The sequence below is a fragment of the Dromiciops gliroides genome, chromosome 2, assembly GCF_019393635.1.
Source record: "Dromiciops gliroides isolate mDroGli1 chromosome 2, mDroGli1.pri, whole genome shotgun sequence".
Classification (NCBI taxonomy): Eukaryota; Metazoa; Chordata; class Mammalia; order Microbiotheria; family Microbiotheriidae; genus Dromiciops; species Dromiciops gliroides.
The window spans coordinates 356,870,352-356,890,945 of NC_057862.1; the positions used below are offsets into that span (position 1 = coordinate 356,870,352).

A 20,594-nucleotide genomic window follows, 5' to 3' on the forward strand; every position below is an offset into this window, starting at 1 on the left:
CCTTCCTTCCTTCCTTCCTTCCTTCCTTTCCTTCCTTCCTTCCTTCCTTTCCTTCCTTCCTTCCTTCCTTCCTTCCTTCCTTCCTTCCTTCCTTCCTTCCTTCCTTCCTTCCTTCCTTCCTTCCTTCCTTCCTTTTTCTCTCCTTCCTTCCACACTCTATTTTATTGAGTTTGATTATTGTTGCCTTTGTAATTTTAGAATTTAAAACAAAATAGAGAGTTTTTTAAAAAGCAAATGTCTTTGGGGCTAACATAAGTGTCACCACATCAAGATTCTGTGTCTTCACAAACCAAATGTTAGCATCCCAGACACATTAAACCTCCACCCCAGAGCGAGCAATGGTGACAATCTATCTGAAAGCCTGGGGGCCTAGAGGAAGTAGGAAACCCTTCCCCAGCACAAAATCAAAGACTTAGAGACCGTGGAACTCAGCCTCCTCCATCTTCCTGAAAGGAATCTGAGAGTTCTCCATGGAAGTGATTTGCATTGGTGAATCACCCAGGGGTTCAATGGCAGAACTGGGGGTCCTAGCATCCAGGGCTCCCTGCGCTGCCACACAATTGGCCATTAGAAATGGTGCTAGAAGATGTATGCTTATCCCAGACAGGCTGGAATAAATGGGCTGGGACCCAGGAAGACCACTTGTAAACTTCAGGTCTTCCCTGAGGGCCTCTATCCCAGAGTCTAAAAGTATTTCTGGCCCCATTAAAATAATAATAGTAGGGGCAGCTAGGTGGCGCAGTGGATAAAGCACTGGCCTTGGATTCAGGAGGACCTGAGTTCAAATCCAGCCTCAGACACTTGACACTAGCTGTGTGACCCTGGGCAAGTCACTTAACCCTCATTGGCCTGCCCCCCCCCCAATAATAATAGTAGTAATGGTAATAATAATAGCATTTATATAGTACTTTAAGGTTACCAAACATAAGTAAACAAATAAATAAATAAATGGATGAATAGATGAGTGAATGAATGAATAAATAAATAAGTAAAGAGTAAATGAAAGGATGATCAAATAATTTTTTGAATAGAATTTTATTTTCCAAAATATATGTAAAAACAAAATTTTAACATCAATTTTTTAAAATTTTGTGTTCCAACTTCTCTTACCCCCTCCATTCCCACCCCCCACCCACAAGAACTCAAGCAATTCAAAAGAAGTTATACATGAGTAGTCATGGAAAAATTGGGTCACACTCTTGTCTGAGGTGAGATCTGAACCTATGTCTTCCTGACCAAGTGACCTAGTCACTCCTCTATGATGAGTTTAAATGGATAGACCACACTGAACATAAAACATTTGGGTAGGGGCCCCTAGATGGCACAGTGGATGCATTGGCCCTGGATTCAGGAGAACCCGAGTTCAAATCCGGCATCAGACATTTGACACTAGCTATGTGACCCTGGGCAAGTCACTTAACCTTCATTGCCCCACAAAAAAAAAATTTTAATTTAAAAATTGGGCTCTCCAGTACTCCTCTCTACTACACCCCTACATGAACCCTCAGTTTTAGCAAGATCTGTCTCCACTGAACTTATCACTTCCAATATTCCTCAGGTGTGCCTCTCTCTATGATTCCTACCCTTCCTTCCAGTCCTAACTTAATCTTGCTTCCACCACAGACACTTTTCTGACACCCCAGCCCCTAGAACCCTTTCCCTTCTTCAAAGCTACTTCTTCATTTACCAGGAGCTTAGCATATACTCCTTTAAACTGTTCAATTTTTAAAAAATATTTTATCAATACTTAAAAAAAAAACCCACTGTGACTTCCCAAGGACTTCCTCATATTCCCAAACAGCGCCCTCTCTTGCCACGAAGTACATTTAAAAACCGAACCAACACATCTAACAAAATGCATGCCTCACTGTGCATTTCCCTGCAGTCCCCCACCTCTTTGCCCTCAGGATGGAGGTTCAGAGTGAAGTCTTCAGAAGTGAAGAGCGGTCAGTACTTGATCTCTGTTTCACATCCTTCAATGTTACTCCTGTGAGGATGATCATTGTATAAACGGTTTTCTTCTTTCTGCTCCTTGTGCTACATCAGTTCACACAAGTCTTAAACCTTCTATTTTATATAAGTCATAAACTTACATTTTATGTGACTGTCTTGTCTCAGCTCCCATACAGTGAGAGGCCCAGTGTCCTGATCTATCCCTGATATGAGTGGGATTCATTGTTCCCAGAAAATTACTTTCTATTCATTTGATATTTACTTATTTGTGCACATATTATTTTCCCCTCATAGAATATAAGTTCCTAGAGAGCAAGGGCTATTTTGTTTTGTCTTTGTCTCTCCAGAATTTTAACAGAGTGACTAGTCCTCAACAGGCATTTAATAAGTAAATAGAATTAAATTGAAGTCATCCATTCCCTGCCCCCATCTCAGTGACCAGAACAGGGCCCTGCGCATAGTAGGTACTTAAGAAGATCAACTGCCCGACTGATTAGCATTAGGGTTCTTAGGCCATAAGCGTCTTTTAGGTAGATACAGAGTGTCCCAAAAGTCTTAGTGCAGAAACAGCCCCATTAACTAAACTGTTAAATTCTAAGTGTACAAAGAAAAAACAATCCCCTGCCCTCTAGCAGCTTACATTCTATTTAAGCTTTAATAGCTTCTATTCTATTAAATTCTAATATAGGGGCAACTAGGTGGCGCAGTGGATAAAGCACCAGCCCTGGATTCAGGAGGACCTGAGTTCAAATCCAGTCTCAGAACCTTGACACTTACTAGCTGTGTGACCCTAGACAAGTCACTTAGCTCCAATTGCCTCACTTAAAAACAAAACAAAACACAACAAAAATTCCAATACATAATATATTCTACTTAAGCTTTAATAGCTTAAAACTGCACTATGACTTATGGTACACCCTGTATTCATTCTCTAACTTACTAAACTTCACCTTTTAGTATGCTGTACACATTTGCCAAAGCTTTTCTTCCAAGGAGCAAGCTATTTGTTTAGTCAAGAACAAATCAACAAGCATTTATGAAGTGGCTACTAGGTGCCTACCACTGTACTAAGTCCTGGGGATACTAATGGAGGCAGAAACAGTGCCAGCCCTTAAGGAGCTCACAAAATGGGTAGCAATGTAGGTATGAAAATCTTAAATTAAATATCTTCCTTTTAACATTCTCAGTTTCCTCATCAATAAAATGGGAATAATAATAACACCTAGCTCGAAGTATTTTTATGAAGTTGAAATGAGAGAATATTTGTAAAAAATAAAAAGCTTTTATATCAGTTCCTGGAACATGGTAATTGTAATATAAATGTTTATTCCCTTCTCTTCCATTCCTCCCCTTATCTCCTTAGTTTCAGATGATCTCCCCCTGGACTTCAAATGCAATGGACAAAATGGTTATTGGACTGAATTAATTGGTCAAACAATGTTAATATGAGTTGTGGTTTTTTTCCTGTTTCATTGTTGTTATTTAGATATCTTCTGAGCCATAGTCAATCACTACCCATTGCAATACTGGCCCATGCATGCAGACTGGCATAGTGTTGGGGTGAAGATGACCAGCGTTTGAGTTCTGTCTCTGACACATTCTGTCTGTTACCCTAGGCATATCACTTTACTTTTCATTACTCTGAGGCAACTCTCTAAGACTACATACAGCTGGGTGACCCAATGGATAGGGCACTGAATCTGGAGTTAGAAAGACCTTAGTTGAAATCAGACCTCATACACACTAGTGGTGTGACCCTGGGCAATTCATTCATACTCTGTCTGCTTCAGTTTCCTCATCTATAATATTGGGAATGATAGCACTTACCTCTCAGGGTTGTTGTGAGGATAAACTAGATCATATTTGTTAAGTGCTTTGCAAACTTTACAAGGTTATATACTGTGCTAGGAGGGTACAGTAGATAGAATGTCAGGCCTGTAGTCAGGAAAACTCATCTTCATGAGTTTAAATCTGGTCTCAGACACTTACTAGCTAGGTGACTCTGGTCAAATCACTAAGCCCTATTTGCCTTAGTTCCTCATGTGTAAAATGAGCTGGAGAGGGAAATGGCAAACCCTTATCTCTCCCAAGAAAACCCCAAAAGGGATCAGGAAGAGTCAGACATGGCTGAACAATGAGTAAACAACAATAAAAAGAATTATTTGTAGAAGGATTTTCCTCAGATTTCTCATTTGGGAGTTTCCTAAACTGATGAAATCCTAGATCCAGATCAAGGGTGGTGGTGAAGAAAAGAGGAGCAAGAGAAAAACAGAGAGGGAGAGAGGGATGGAGGAGGAAAGGAAGAGAGGGAGAGAGGGTGGTATGGAGGACAAGAGAGATGGAGATAAGTGTAGATATAGTCAAGATCCACATATAGGTATAAATGATTTAGATAATATAGGTATAGGTATTGATATAGACATATTTTTAAGTGTAGGCATAGATAATATATCTGGCAGCTAGGTGGCATATTCATGGTCCATGGGGTCATGAAGAATTAAAGAGTTGGACACTAGTGACTCAACAACAACAACAATGACAGTTTTCCTCCTAGATTTCTTTGACCTACTTTCCTCTCTAGCTACTATGTTCTAGGGAAAACTACTAGTCATGAGCAGGGAAGTCTTTGAGAAAAAATGCTTCCTCTTAACTAAGTTAAGTTAGGGAAGGTAAGTAGATTTCCTTGGTTTAGGAGCAAAACTATTGTTCTGGGGGATGATGGGAGAAGTTGCAGATAGATGCACTTGTTAGTTAAAGGGGTAAGTTCCAAGTCAAGAAAATTAACTGTCTTAGGGACTAATCAAAATTGGGCAGAACACAAACTCAGGTAGTGGTAGGAAGCTAATATTACGACAATAAGTGTATCTTTGAGGCAACAGAGTGCAATGGATAGCAAGCCACCTTTTTTGACATTTGATCTTATTTTTTCTTAATTACATGTAAATAAAAAAATTTAATGTAAAAATTCTTTTTCTACTCCACCCTCCTTGAGAAGGCTAGTAATTTAATATAGATAATGCATTACAATCATGCAAAACGTTTCCATATAACTATGTTGCAAAAGAAAACACAGACCCAAAATACCGAGCATAATAAATAAATTAAAAAAATACTCATCAATCTGCTTTCAGATTGCATCAGCTCTTTCTTTGAAAATGAATAGCATTTTTCACCATAAGTCTTTTGGAATTGCCTTGGATCATTGTATTGCTGAGATAAGCTAAGTCATTCATAGTTGATCACTCTCCGATATTGCTGCTACTGTGTACAATGTTTTCCTATTTCTACTAACTTCACTTTGCATCAGTTCATTTTATTCTTCATGGGTTTTTATGATATCCTACTGGTCATTTTTTACAGCACAATAGTACTCTATCACAATTACATGCCACAACTTGTTCAGCTATTCCCTAATTGATGAACATCCCTATAATTTCCAATTCTTTGTCCCCATAAAAAGAGTTGCTACAAATAGTTTATCTATCTATCTATCTATCTATCTATCTATCTATCTATCTATCTATCTATCTATCTATCTCCTTTTTCTTTTTCTTTCATCTCTTTGGGATACAGACCTAGTAGTGGTATTGTTGGCCCAAAATATATGCACAGTTTTATAGCTCTTTGAGACTTTTTCTGAATTGTTTCCAGAATATTTGGATAAGTTCACTACTCCACCAAGAGTTTATTAGTGTACCTATTTTTCCCTCATCTCCTCCAGCATTTGTCATTTCTGATTGGTGTGAGGTGGAACCTCAGAGTTATTTTAATTTGTAGTTCTCTAATCAAAGTGATTTAGAGCATGTTTTTTCATATGATTATAGATAGCTTTGATTTCTTCATCTGGGAATTTCCTGTTTATATCCTTTGAACCCTTATCAATAGGGAATGGCCTGTATCTTTATAAATTTGAATTCATTTTATGCTCAGTATGTATTTGAGGAATCAGCCTTTATCAGATCAACTTGCAGAAAAAAATTGTTATTACTTCTTTGTCTATGGTACCTTTTAGCAAAATATAGTTTCCCTGATTCTTCTTCTTTTTTTTTTTTTGCAACATTTATTTTATTTTTTCCAGTTACATATAAGGGTAGTTTTCAACATTCATTTTCATAAGATTTAGAGTTCCAAATTTTTCTCCCTCCCTCCCTTTCCTCCCCCCTCCACAACACAGCAACTAGGTTATCTATGTACAATCCACAAGAGCTCTTTTTATCAGTTTTTTCTATGGGGGTGGATAGTAAGCTTCATCATTAGTCCCTTGGGGTTGTCTTGGATGACTGCATTGCTGAGAGTAGTTAAGTCATTCACAATTGCTCATTGAATAATACTGCTGTCACTATGTACAATATCCTCCCAGCTCAGCCCACTTCACTATATATCAGTTCATGAGTTTTTCCAGGTTTTTCTGGGATCATACTGTTTGTCATTTCTTATAGCATAATACCATTCCACCACAATCATATACCACAGCTTCTTCCATCATTCCTCAAGTCATGAACATTCCCTTGATTCTCAATTCTTAGCCTCCACCAAGAGTTGCTATAAATATTTTTTGTACAATGTTTCCCCCTTTTCTCTTTTTCGTGATTTCTATTGTTAACTGTTTCCCTTCCATCTTGATGTCTTTGTTTTTTTTAATTTTTAGTGAGGCAATTGGGGTTAAGTGAGTTGCCCAGGGTCACAAGTGTCTGAGGCTGGATTTGAACTTGGGTACTCCTGACTCCAGGGCCGGTGCTCTATCCACTGCGCCACCTAGCTGCCCCTTTTGAACCAATTCTGATGAGTGTTAGGCTCATTTACTACCCAGATTAAATAGATTACTCCACCCAGTTGGGTGTGTGTGAGTGTTCTGATTATCCCTTCTAATTAGGTCTATTTTTGCTTTTGCTTTGTCTGAAATAATGATTGCTACCCCTTCCTTTTTTAGTTCAACTGAAGCATATTAGTTTCTACTCCAGCTCTTTATTTTAACTCTTTGTGTATCTTTCTGTTTCAAGTGTGTCCCTTATAAATAACATATTGTTGGATTTTGCTTTCTGATCTATTCTGCTATATGCTTCTGTTTCATTTCATTCACATTAATAGTTATTATTACTGTGTATTTCCTTCCATCCCATTTTCTTTTGTTTCTTCTTCTCTCTCTTTTTATCCTGTCCCCCCTCAGAATTCAATTTTGCTTCAGACCAGTGCCTCTCTTAATATGCCCTCCCTTTAACCATCTCCTTTGTTCCTTTCCCCCTATTTCCCTATTGGACAAGTTACATTTCTAATATGCAACTGAGTGTGCATATACATATTCTTTTTTTTTTTAAAGCTACATTTCCCCAAATATATGTAAAGATATTTTTTTGAGTTCCAAAATTTTCTCCCACCCTCCCTTACCTTCCCCTTCCCAATGCCAGCAAGCAATTTGATATAGGTTAGTGTATATATATTCTTTCTTCTTTGAACCAATTCTGATGAGAGTGTGGCTCAAGTATTACCTGCTACCCTCCATTTTCTCCTCCATTGTAAAAGCTCTTCCTTGTATGATTCTTTTATGTGAGAAGATTCCTCTCATTCTTTCTCTCCCTTCTCCCTTCTCCCAGTGAATTCTTTTTTCTCACCCCTTCATTTTTCTGGAGAGCATGCTAACATAATTGTATCACATCCATGCCTTTTGTCTATGTAGAATTCTTCAAACTGATATAATAATGATAATGTTCTCAGGGGTTACATGTATCATCTTCCTGCATCAGAATGTAACCAGTTTAATTTTATTGAATCTTTTGTTTACCTTTTCATGCTTCTCTTGAATCTTGTGTTTGAATGTTATCTACTCAGTTTTTGTCTTTTCATCAGAAATGTTTGAAAGTTCTGCATTTCATTATATATACATTTCCCCACCTCAAAGGATTAGACTGAATTTTGTTGGATAGGTGATTCTTGGTTGTAGTCCTAGCTCCTTTACATTCTGGAATAGCATATTCCAAGCTCTCCACTTCTTTAAGTTGGACGCTAAATCTTGTGTTATCCTGGCTGTGACTCCACAATACTTGAGTTGTTTGAAGTATTTGGCTGCTTGAAGTATTTTCTCTTTGACCTGGGAGCTGTAGAATTTGGAAAAAATATTCCTGGGAGTTTTCATTTTGGGATCTCTTTCAGGAGGTAATTGGTGGATTCTTTCAGTTTCTATTTTGCCTTCTGGATTTAAGATATCAAGGCAGGTTTTTTTGTTTTTGTTTTTGTTTTTGTTTTTGAGGCAATGGGGGTTAAGTGACTTGCCCAGGATCACACAGCTAGTAAGTGTTAAGTGTCTTAGGCCAGATTTGAACTCAGGTACTCCTCAGGACTCCAGGGCCGGTGCTCTATCCACTGTGCCACCTAGCTGCCCCACCTTTTTTTTTTTTTTTTTTATCATGGCTTTCAGGTAGTCCGACAATTCTTAAATTGTCTCACCTTGATATATTTCCCAGGTTAGTTGTTTTTCCAATGAGATATTTCACATTTTCTTTTATTTTTTCATTCTGCTGATTTGGTTTTATTGTTTCTTGATGTCTCATGGAGTCTTTAGCTTACACTTGCCCAACTCTAATTTTTAAAAATAAATAAATAAAAGTATTTTATTATTTTCCAGTTACATGTAGAGATAGTTTTCAACATTTGTTTTTATAATATTTCCAATTTCAAAATTTTCTCCCTCCTTCCCCTCCTCCCCTCCCCAATAGTGGTATTGCTGGGTAAAGGGTATGCACAGCTTTCTAGCCCTTTGGGCATAATTCCAAATTGCTCTGTAGAATGGATGGATCAGTTCACAGCTCCACCAACAATGCATTCGTGTTTCAATTTTTCCACAGCTTCTCCAAGATTTATTATTTTCCTTTTTGTCATATTAGCCAATCTGATAGGTGTCAGAGCCCAACTTTAATTTTTTTTTTTTTTAGTGAGGCAATTGGGATTAAGTGACCTGCCCAGGGTCACACAGTCAACAAGTGTCAAGTGTCTGAGGCCAGACCCGAACCCAGGTACTCCTGACTCCAGGGCCGGTGATCCATCCACTGTGCCACCTAGCTGGCCCCCAAATTAAATTTTTTTTGTTTGTTTTTTAGTGAGGCAATTGGGGTTAAGTGACTTGCCCAGGGTCACACAGCTAGTAAGTGTTAAGTGTCTGAGGCTGGATTTGAACTCAGGTACTCCTGACTCCAGGGCCAGTGCCCTATCCACTGAGTCATCTAGCTGCCCCCCAAGTTTAATTTTTAAGAAATTATTTTGTTCAGTGAGATTTTGTACCTCTTTTTCTATTTGGCCAATTCTTTTTTTTTTTTGAAGAAATTCTTTTCTTTAGTGCATTTTTGAACCTCTTTTACCAAGCTGCTAATTCTCTTCATAATTTTATTGCATGAGAGAATCACAAAAAAGGACCAACAGTTTGAAAAATGGAGCAACAAAAAATGGAAAAATGTACAAAAATTTACTGAATAAAATAAGTCCTTGGCCAAATGGAAAAGGAAGTAAAAGGCTAACTGAAAAAAACACACAACTCCTTAACAATTAGAATCTGGCAAGTGCAAGCTAATTACTAGATGAGGCATCAAAAAATAATAAAATAAAATCAAAATAATGGAAAAAATAGAATAAAATGTGAAATATCTCATTGGAAAAACAACTGATCTGGAAAATAGATGAAGGAGAAATAATTTAAGAATTATTGTCTATTTGAAAATCATGATAAAAAAGTACCTGGACATGATACTTCTAGAAATTATAAAAGAAAAGTGCCCTAATATCCTATAACCATAAGGTAAAATAGACATTGAAAGAATCCACTGATTACTTCCTGAAAGAGATCTCAAAACAAAAACTCCCAGGAACATTATAGCCAAATTCCAGAACTCAGAGGTCAAGGAGAAATTTTGTAGAACTGTAGTTAGGATTACACAAGATTTAGCAACTTCTACTCTAGAGGAGCAGAGGGTTTGCAATATGATATTCTGGAAGGAGCTAGGATTATAACCAGGATTTACCTACCCAATGAAATTGAGCATAATCCATTAGGGAAAAAAAAAACATTTTTCTTAGATAACTCTCATTTCTTTCCCCTGGTTTTCCCTCTACTACTCTTGGCTCTTTCTTTAACTGTTCCAGGGATTCTTGGTGGGCTTGGGTTCAAATACAATTTTTTCTTGAATCTTTGTTTGTAGCTGTTTTTACATTGTCTTGTTCTGAGTTTGTGTCTCCGTCTTCCCTGCCTCTGTAGTAGCTTTTTATGTTCAAAACTCTCTTTTTGTTGTTGTTTGCTTATTTTCCAGTCTATTTCTTGGCTTTGAGCTTTTTTTGGGGGGAGGGGGGCAATGAGGGTTAAGTGACTTGCCAAGGGTCACACAGCTAGTAAGTGTCAAGTGTTTGAGGCTGGATATGAACTCAGGTTCTCCTGCTTTATCCACTGCACCACCTAGCTGCCCCCAGGTGGCTTTGAACTTTAAGTTAACATTGGGATTTGCTTACACAGGTGTTGTGGAAACACTATCCAAAGCTTCAGGCTTTTTTGTGCTGCTGTTTTCAGAGCTAGTTCTGGGGATCCGTAAGTTTTTGCTTCTTTCATGGTGGTGTGATTCTGGGGGAGATAGAGTCAATGTTCTCCTGGTTTGCACTCTGGTCTTTACCCAGGAAGCACTCCAGTCCCATGCAGCCACAAATGCTAGCATTCTCTTTTTCCTGTAACTACAACCAGGGCTCCTAGTGCTCTTCTTGGGCTTGGAATTGTGACTCAGAACTCTGTAAGGGCAATAGAATTGCCACTTAGTACCAGCTGTACTCAGTTCCAGCAAAGAGTCCCTGTAATCCTTTTCTGATCAATTATCTGACCCCTCACCCTCACCTCACCATTTCTGGGCTGAGAGCTCTCAAAGCTGCTGCTGTGGCTGTGGCTACTTGGCTGTATTATTTCTTGTTCATTCATCTTATTTACTTTGGGTAGATTGACATCTGAGGGTTATTAGAAATACAATAAAATCAGATTCTGGGGGAAATCTTTGTGTTAGGTTCCTCCTGAGAGCCTTCTGTCACCTGGTACCAGGTCAGATTACTCTCTACACATTCCTCTGTTATTTAGAGTGTGATCATTGTCTGAGGGTGCACCTTGATCTTCCTTGTTGCTAAAGAAACTTTCTATTAGTCTCAACTTTCTTTGTTTGCTCATCTTGCTATTTTTTACTTGACTGTGGGGCCCTACTTCCAAGCTACACTGTACCAAGCTTCAGAGGGACCCAGGTGTTTCAGTTTGTTTGAAGGAGGGAAGCTTTTTCTTTCACCTGGCCTGTTCTCTGGTCTGAATGTAACCTCAAGTTTATTTGCTAGTTAACCAGCCAGCCAGCTAATGTGGTTCTTAGCTTTGAGGAACATGTACTCCTCCCCCATCTGGGCCTCCCTCTGTTTAGGATTACTTCCTGGTTCCCTGCTGGGGTGCGATAGCTGAATTCCTCCTTAGGTTCCACAGACACCCCTGCACTTTCACCCCTGGTCAGCTGTTCAGCCCTCTCACCGGACAGTAAGCTTAGTTGTAGAAGACACTGGTGCTGCAGCTGATTTGGACGCTCTGGGGTAAGTTCCTCTTGTGCCTCGTGTTTGGATTCTTTGTTACCGGATTATGGGGTTGGACTCTTCCTGCAGTCCAGTATGGCCCCCTTTAATCTGGAAAATAATCTCAGGCATCTTTTTGTGGGTTTTGCCACTCAAGGGCTTGATTTATTGCTGTTTTGGGGGGTAATTGAGTCAGGAGCTCTGTGTGTTTAATGTGCCATCTTGCCTCTGCCATCTTGGCTCCACCCCTCCTCTCTATTTAGAGTGTGATCATAACCAAAAGCTATCTCCTCCATTTTGGATGTGCTGGCCTTACAGTGGCTGATCTGACCTGCAGGTGTTAATTATTTGGCACAAGTCTGCTTTTGGTATTTAAACTTTGCATAATTTTTTTGTATGTTTGTTTTGCAGGGCAATGAGGGTTAACTGACTTGCTCAGGGTCACACAGCTAGTAAGTGTCAAGTGTCTGAGACAGGATTTGAATTCAGGTCCTCCTGAACCCAGGACTGGTGCTTTATCCACTGTGCTACCTAGCTGCCTCCTTTGCATAATTTTCTTTGGAATTTCACCTTGATATATATCATAGAAGGGAAATTGCCTTTTTTGAGTAACAAATATGAAGGAAGCTAAATTTAATCCCTACAGAAATAAATTCATGGTCCTTGTTAATTTTTTTTGGGGGGGGCAGGGCAATGAGGGTTAAGTGACTTGCCCAGGGTCACACAGTTAGTAAGTGTCAAGTGTTTGAGGCTGGATTTGAACTCAGGTCCTCCTGAATCCTGGGCCAGTGCTTTATGCACTATGCCACCTAGCTGCTCCTGGTCCTTGTTCATTTTTTTAAAAAATCAACCAAGATTTATTAAGACCCATTATGTGCAAGGCATTGTGCTAGGTGTTGGGGGCTATAAAGACATAAATGAAAGAGTCCCTGCCTTCAAGAAACTAACATTCTATGGGAGTCATAACATTTGATAATGGAACTATTGAGGTAGCTAGGTTGTATAGTAGATAGAGTACTGGGCCTAGAGTCAGGAAGAAAATGCAAATTCTGCCTCAAACATTTACCAACTGTGTGAACTTGGGGAAAGTCACCGAGGTTTATGTGTCTTAGTTTCCTCACAACTGTATAAGTGGGGATGATAATAACATCTACCTCCTTGGGTTTTGGTAAAGATCAAAAGAGATAATATTGTTAAAGTCCTTAGCACAGTGTCTGATTAGAGGTGTTATATAACTTCTAACTAAAATATTATTCCTGTTATTATTGAGTTTTTAGGGACTAAATCTCTCTCAGAGCTTGCAGGAAAAGGCAATTTAGGCTCTCCTCAACAGTTTCTACAGGGGGAAAATTCTTGGAAATGAGTATGAGACTTGTAGATAGGATGTCTTTCCTTTATTTGAAGAATGTGTAATTGAAATTTTTGTGAGAATACTTGGCTTCTCAGCATCTCTTTTGAATCCATCCTAGGAAACTGTGCTCTGGGACTTTGGGAAAATCACTTCCCCAAAAGACTGTCTGTTATACCTCAGTTAAATTAGGTGACAGACACACTTCTTTTCTAATCAGATACATCCTGAATGATATTTTTTATGCCACTTCTTCCACTTAAATAATTCTTGATAATATTCAATAGCTTGTTATCATTATTATTGCTTATATGCATTATATTTCTGTTATTTTTTTCTCTAGGCATTCATAATTTTGATTATTTGGGGACTATATTTCAGGATTCATAGTCTTATAGCATCACTGGAAGAATGTTGCTATGAAATTTTTTAAAAAATTAATGTTTCTGGGAACAGCTTATGATTATGGATTTTAATAGGAAGGGAAGATAAAAGTATTTATATAATTCCTAATTTTTGCCAGGTACTGTGTAAAAGGATTTACAAATATTGTCTCATTTGCTACTCACAACAATTCTGAGGTAGATGCTGTTATTATCTCCATTTTACAGTTGAGTATATTAAGGCAGATAGGGATTAAGTAGCTTGCCTGGGGTCACTCCACTAGGCATATCAGAAGCTGGATTTGAACTCAAATCTCACTGATTTCAGGCCCTGACTTCTATCTACTGTGCTACCTAGCTATAGAGTATAATACTCAATCTAATGAGTAGACTGGCTAATGGGGATCCAGTCCTACAACCATGCGTAGGAGATGCTGCCCCTCCTCTCCTCCCCAGTGTGTGGGGTTTGACTTAGCAGAGTAAACCATTGTTTTATAGTCTTTTTTTTCCTTTCCTTTCCCTCTCTTTCAAGAAAGTAATTCCACCCATATTTAAATTTATTCAAAATTATTAATGGATTTGAACTCCCTCTACTTGGTTGTCAGAAAGAACCAAAGGAAAGCCTTTGGTGTACTTACTAGTTCCTCTATTAGAGAAGCCTGAGATTAAAAAAGAAGAAATCACAGGATGAAAAGGCATGTTAGGTTGTGATTTGCAGTGGTTAAGGAAATATGAGATCTCAGATCCTTCAAAGTATTGAAGCAGATCCAAAGAGTAATCTCATGGTCATCTTCCCCTTCAAATAATTCTCATGAACTTTGGCTAATTTTCAATTGTTCTACGACTTTCCTCAGGGCATTTTTCATGTCCTTGTTTCGTAGACTGTAAATTAGAGGGTTTAATTTACTGCATACACCAGTGTGACAATCTTTTGCATCCCAGATGGATTCCATGATGTTGGGCTTACATACATCACCATGAGGGTGCCATAGAATAGAGACACAACCACCAGATGGGATCCACATGTGGAGAAGGCTTTATGCCGGCCAGCACCAGAGGGAACACGCAAAACAGCTCTGAGGACCAGGGTGTAGGATCCAAGGATGGAGAGGAATGGCCCAAAGATAATCATGGAGTTGAAAGTGTAGCAGATGAGTTTAATAAGAGGAGCAGGTACACAGATGAGTGCAAATAATGGGCCTGGGTCACAGACAAAGTGATCAATGATGTTAGGGCCACAGAAGGGCAACTGGGATATAAGAGCAATGGGAACTGGGTAACATAGGAATCCACTCACCCAACAGGCAGATATCAAGGTGGCACAGAACCTCCCTGTCATGATGGTGGGGTAGTGTAGTGGTTGGCAGATGGGTAGGTACCGATCATATGCCATGACTGATAGGAAGAAACACTCTGTAGTACCCAGGGAGAAAAAGAAGTAGAACTGGAAGAAGCAGCCGGAGAAGGAGATGGTTTTGGTCTCAGATAGGAAGTTGGCCAATATGTTGGGAACAGTAGAAGACACATACCATATTTCAAGGAAAGCAAAGTTCCCCAAGAGGATGTACATGGGTGTGTGGAGCTGCCTGTCCCACTTCACTGCACAGACAATGGCTCCATTCCCCAACAAAGTCAAGATGTATACCACTAAGATCAAGGAGAAGAGGAGATTCTGCATTTCCCTGTGACCAGGAAAACCCAGGAGGACAAACTCAGTCACAGTGTGTGTGATTGACTGGTTAGGCTCCAAAACTGTGGAAAAGACAGACAAAAATGACACAAACTATCTTGTTTCCAAGTAAGCATCCTAAGAGGAAAGTTTAAATTTCATGGGGAAGCACACTGGCCCATTCTGAAACTAGATGTCCTGTCCTTAGCTCCTATGGGACGTGCATACCCCAGTGGAAGGATTAGTATCAGGATTAAGCAGATTTCTGCTAAATTTGAAGGCAAACTAGTATCATAAATTTACTCCAGAATAGTGCCAGCTGTAGCTGATTTCTGAGGGAAAGCATATCATACTCACACTCCTGGCTGCCTTTCCAGCAGAACACATTTAGTCTTTACAAAGGACATGAACTCAGCAACCCAAGATGACCAGAGTTCATAGAAAAATACATTTACACCTACAAGGGATCTTTGAAGCTATCTAGGGCAATGATCTAATTTTTCAGCTAAGGAAACTGAGGCACAAGGGTGCTAAGTGATTTGTCCAAGGAAAGATACTTATATAAGTATATAAGTATATATAAGTAAGTACTTATATAAGTATATAAGTACTTATATATAAAAGTATATATAAGTATATACTTATGTATATAAGTATATAAGTACTTATATGAGTAAGTACTTATATATAAGTATATATAATATATGCATATTATATATACTATATATCATATTATATATTACATATAATGTATGCATATTTATTATTGCACATTTATGCCCCCATAGTCATCACATAGTTTTAAGCTTTAAGAGCTTAACTAGTAATATATGGTCCAATTACATATACTATTTAAATGTATATATACTTATATATATATAAGTACTTACTTATATATACTTACATGCATAAGTACTTACATATACTTATATGTACTTATCTACTTATATATAAGTACTTACTTATATAAGTACTTATCTACTTATCTATAAGTATATATAAGTACTTATATACTTATATATACTTATATATAAGTAAGTACTTATACTTATATACTTATATATAAGTAAGTACTTATACTTATATACTTATATATAAGTACTTATATAAGTACTTATATACTTATATACATAAATATATACAAGTACTTATATATACTTATATACATAAGTACTTATTCATATATACTTATATATACTTATATAAGTACTTATATACTTATGTATAAGTACTTACTTATATATACTTATATATAAGTACTTACTTATATATACTTATATATAAGTACTTACTTATATATACTTATATATAAGTACTTACTTATATAAGTAATTATATACTTATATATACTTATATACTTATATATAAGTAAGTACTTATACTTATATACTTATATATAAGTACTTATACTTATATATAATTATATACTCACATATATAAGTACTTACTTATAGAAGTACTTATATACTTATATACATAAGTATATACTTATATATAAGTACTTACTTATATACTTATATAAGTACTTATATATACTTTTATATACTTATATATAAGTACTTATATATAAGTATATATAAGTAAGTACTTATATATAAGTATATATAAGTAAGTACTTATATATAAGTATATATAAGTATATTAGTATTTACTATGTAGTCATTCTATATAGCATTAGAAAGATGAGAATATACATTTAAATAGTAATTGGACCATATGTTACTAGTTATGCTATTAAAGCTTAAAACTATGTGATAACTATGGGGGCATAAATGTGTATATATAAATATGAATAGTATATAAGATGAAGTTCACCCAAATCAGGCTGAAAAGGAGCTAATTAATAAGGATTAAAACCACAATATCTTTTTCTGTTTTCATTTATTGCCAGCCAGAGGAACAGAGGGAAAGGCTTGTGGGAAAGCGGGAAATGAAAGTGGGCCCTGAATGAAAGTTGTTCAGTGGTGACAGGGCAACCGGAAAGGTGGGGGGGGGGAAGCAGCGAGTGGGGGCTCAGAGGTACTTTCTTCCCAATAGGGAAGCCCGGAAAGCCTCAAGACATTCTTATTACAGGCATCTGACTTGGAGAGTGATCAAGAACTCAACATACCCAGCCTGGGAACGACGTCTAACAACCTAAGGTAATAATGAACTCCCCGAAACGGAAAATATAGTGACATTGGAAAGGGTAATGGTCACAGGATAAGAGGAGGTTTAGAGTTCCAAGGAAAAACCTTCAGGCTCACCTACCAGGATTTTAATTTTTTCATTTTAATATATATATTCATTTATTATTTTATATATATTTTTGTTTTTGTTTTGTTTTATTTTGTTTTTTGCAAGGGGTTAAATGACTTGTCTAGGATCATATAGTAGGTAAGTATCAAGTGTCTGAGGCGAGATTTGAACGTGGGTCCTCTTGACTCCAGGGTCCATATTCTATCTGCATCCTATCATCAGCAGGGCTTCTTAACTGGGAGTCTGTGAACTTTAAAAAATCTTAATTTGTAGTTTTCTTTTCTCTTCTTTTTAATTTTCAATTCCAAATTCTTTATGTCCTTCCAGTGTGATGGATAATTAATAATAACTGAGGAAACAATTGGAGCTATACAATTTATTAGTAAAACTGGCATGATAAATGGATCAATGGACTCTCCAATCAGTCTAAATACCCTGAAAACAGGGTGAGACAGATTTTTATGTATTAAAGCAATTAATCAAATAAGACCAATTAATTAAAAGAAAACAATTAACCAAGATGCAAACTTAGGCAATCTGATTTCTAATTGGAGAAAAGATTAGGAATTTTCCAAGTTGGAAGGGGGAGGGTGAACAGGTACAATTCCCTGAAATCAGAAAAAGAGGCATCCCACTCCTGCCAAGTGGCTGTATTCCATCAAAGGAACATGGAAACTGTAACAAGGGGCAAGTTTTCAGATAAGACAAATGGGTTGCCTGAGATGTGTAATTGCAAGAAAACTCCTTGCATCAATCTTCAGATCTGATGAGGTTTCCAGTCAGCATAACCTGAGTCCTTAGATAAGGGTCTCTAAGCAACAGGCAGAGGTGGTCCACTTTCCAGGGCTAGGTTCAAACAATGTGATAAAGTTTTCACACAATTCTCATAATTAAATAAAGTTTTCACACAAGACAGAAATTGGATTAGACCAATAATTGAATAGAAAGGGAACTGAGCCATATCCAGAATTGAGTCAAAAGATGGTCTCAGTGTGGTTCACTCCTCACCCACTGAGAAGGCAAAGAGTACAATACTCATCATACATGCAAAACATATTTCTACCTTAGCCAAGTTGCAGAAAAAAGGTAAAAAAATATGGAAAGAGAAAAAATATGATTGAATCTGAAATCATCAATCTGGAGGTGAATAGCATTTTTATCATGTAATTGTGGTGGAACAGCATATCAATCAGAGTTTGTTACAATATTGCTGTTATTATGTACAATGTTCTCCTGGTTCTACTCATTTCACTTTTCATAAATTCATACAAGTCTTCCCAAGTTTTCCTGAAATTATCGCCTTTGTGATATAGTGATACAATATTTTGTCACAATCATAAACCATAACTTGTTCATACATTCCCCAATTGATGGGCATCCCTTTAGTTTCCAATTCTTTGCCACCACAAAAAGGCCTTCTAGGAATATGTTTGTACATGTGGGTCCTTTTCCTTTTTCTTTGATCTCTTTGGGATATAAACCTACCGGTGGTATTGCTGGGTCAAAGGTTTCAGAGCCCTTTGGGCATAGTTTCAAATGGTTCTCAAGAATGATTGTACCAGTTTGGCCTGTGAACTTAAAAAAAAAAACATTTGCTAACTGTATTTCGATATAATTGATTTCCTTTGTGATCCTATGAATTTTTTTATTTTTTATTTTTTAGGGTTTTTTTTTTTTAGCGAGGCAATTGGGGTTAAGTGACTTGCCCAGTGTCACACAGCTAGTAAGTGTACCTTGCAGAACCAGGAAAATAATATACCCAATGGTCCCAACAATCTCAACTAAAGAACAAGATAAAACTGAGTGCTATGTAATTAAAATGTAGGAGAGATGAAAAAGCACTTCTCATTCTTTCCTTGGAAAGACCTATGGACATGAGGTGTTTCATATGCCATCAGGCATAGTCAATGTGTTCATTAGTTTTACTCAAATGTTTCCTTCCTTCTTTCCTTCTTTTTTTCTTCCCTATCTTTCTCTTCCTCTTTCATCATGGGGGAGATTTACTAGATAGGGAATAGTGAGAGGGCTAGATTCAGAAATGAACATGACATAAATAATAAAAGATTAATAAAACAAAACAAATTTTAAATATTTTTAAAAGCACATGGAACTAGACTATAATTCAGGAAGAAAGGAAGAAGGAAAGAAGGAAGGAAGGAAAGGAGGGAAGGAAGGAAGGAAGAAGGAAAGAAGGAAGGAAGGAAGGAAGGAAGGAAGGGTAAAATATCTCTGCCCTCAGAGAATCTGTGTGGCTGGAAAGGTTCCTTCCTTCCTCCCCAGTCTCACACCAAGCATTATCTGAAAGTTCTCATTTAGAGACTTTTTCCACCAGAAGCCCAGTTCAATTTCCTAAAACAAGATTCAACAGCACTGATAGAAATGGCTTCTGTAACCTTAGTCCGTGAATGAAGAGAGACTCTTATTTACCTGAAACACTGGAGGAAACAGACTCCAGAGAGATCTGCTGGGAGCCCTGGGCCAGGCCTCTCTGCCAAATCACATTGTCTATCAGCAGCAACCACTGAGCTTCCATCTTTCAGCCTGACAAGGGGATGATATGGGTAAAGAATGAATGTTTCTCTAGGGAAACGTGTCCACAGCAGGGCTCAATAGGAAAGAAGGAAACCACATGCTTTCAAGGAGGATGGAGTAGTAGGAAGAGGGCTGGACTTGGAAACAGAATTCCTGGCTTCATATCTGAGTTCTAATACTTCCAACTGGATTCAATTTATTTTAAACATTTCTTAAGCATGCACTATATGCAGAGCAGCATGCTGGTACAGGGTATGCTTACTAAGACAAGAATGAAAATAAACCTTTCCTCCAAAGAGTTTACATTCAACTAAGAGAGCAGCATGGCATAGTGGGAAGAGCACTACCTCAAAGTGGAGTCCAAGGACCTGAGTTCAAACCTTGCCTCTGATGCTGTATGACCTGTATTGTTGTTTGTCCTTCATTCTGGAAGAGGACCATGACATCAACATGATGTTGGAACTTGCGATGAATTGGATTTAAGTGAGGCAGGGTTGTGCAAGGTCACCAACCTCACTCTCTCCTCCAGAGCCATCTGAGTCCAGTGGCAATATGTATGTATATCTGTTTGTATGTGTATGTGTGTGTATATATGTATATATATGTATATGTGTATGTGTATTGTGTGTGTATGTGTATGTGTATCACAGGAGATGGCCCCAGATGCTTTGTAAGTGTCTGAAGTGAGATTTGAACTCAAGGTCCTCTTGACTCCAGGGCTACAGCTTTATCCACTGTGCTACCTATATAATATTGGGCAGGTCACTTAACCTCAGAGGGCCTTAATTTACTCATCTGTAAGATAAAGGTGGGGAGGGGGTTGAACTAGATACTTTCTGACGTATTCTCCAGTTCTAGACCATTGCTAATATGAACATATATACAGGTAAGTAAATATAAGGCAATTTGA

The 20,594-nt window shown here is 37.6% G+C and overlaps 2 protein-coding genes across 3 annotated transcripts in view; both read right to left on the reverse strand.

Moving 5' to 3' along the window:
• The window catches only part of RASGEF1C (RasGEF domain family member 1C), a 214,854-nt gene that overhangs the window by 89,535 nt on the left and 104,725 nt on the right, over positions 1-20,594 (reverse strand). The gene's annotated exons all lie outside the window — the stretch shown is intronic.
• LOC122740667 (olfactory receptor 11H6-like) lies at positions 14,144-14,923 on the reverse strand. Its single transcript, XM_043983160.1, has one exon. It carries the CDS (start codon positions 14,921-14,923, stop codon positions 14,144-14,146), a length of 780 nt encoding a protein of 259 aa, XP_043839095.1.

Excerpts from the sequence above, each read along its gene's own strand:
- LOC122740667 (XM_043983160.1), bottom strand. The coding sequence starts at position 14,923 with ATGCAGAATCTCCTCTTCTCCTTGATCTTAGTGGTATACATCTTGACT.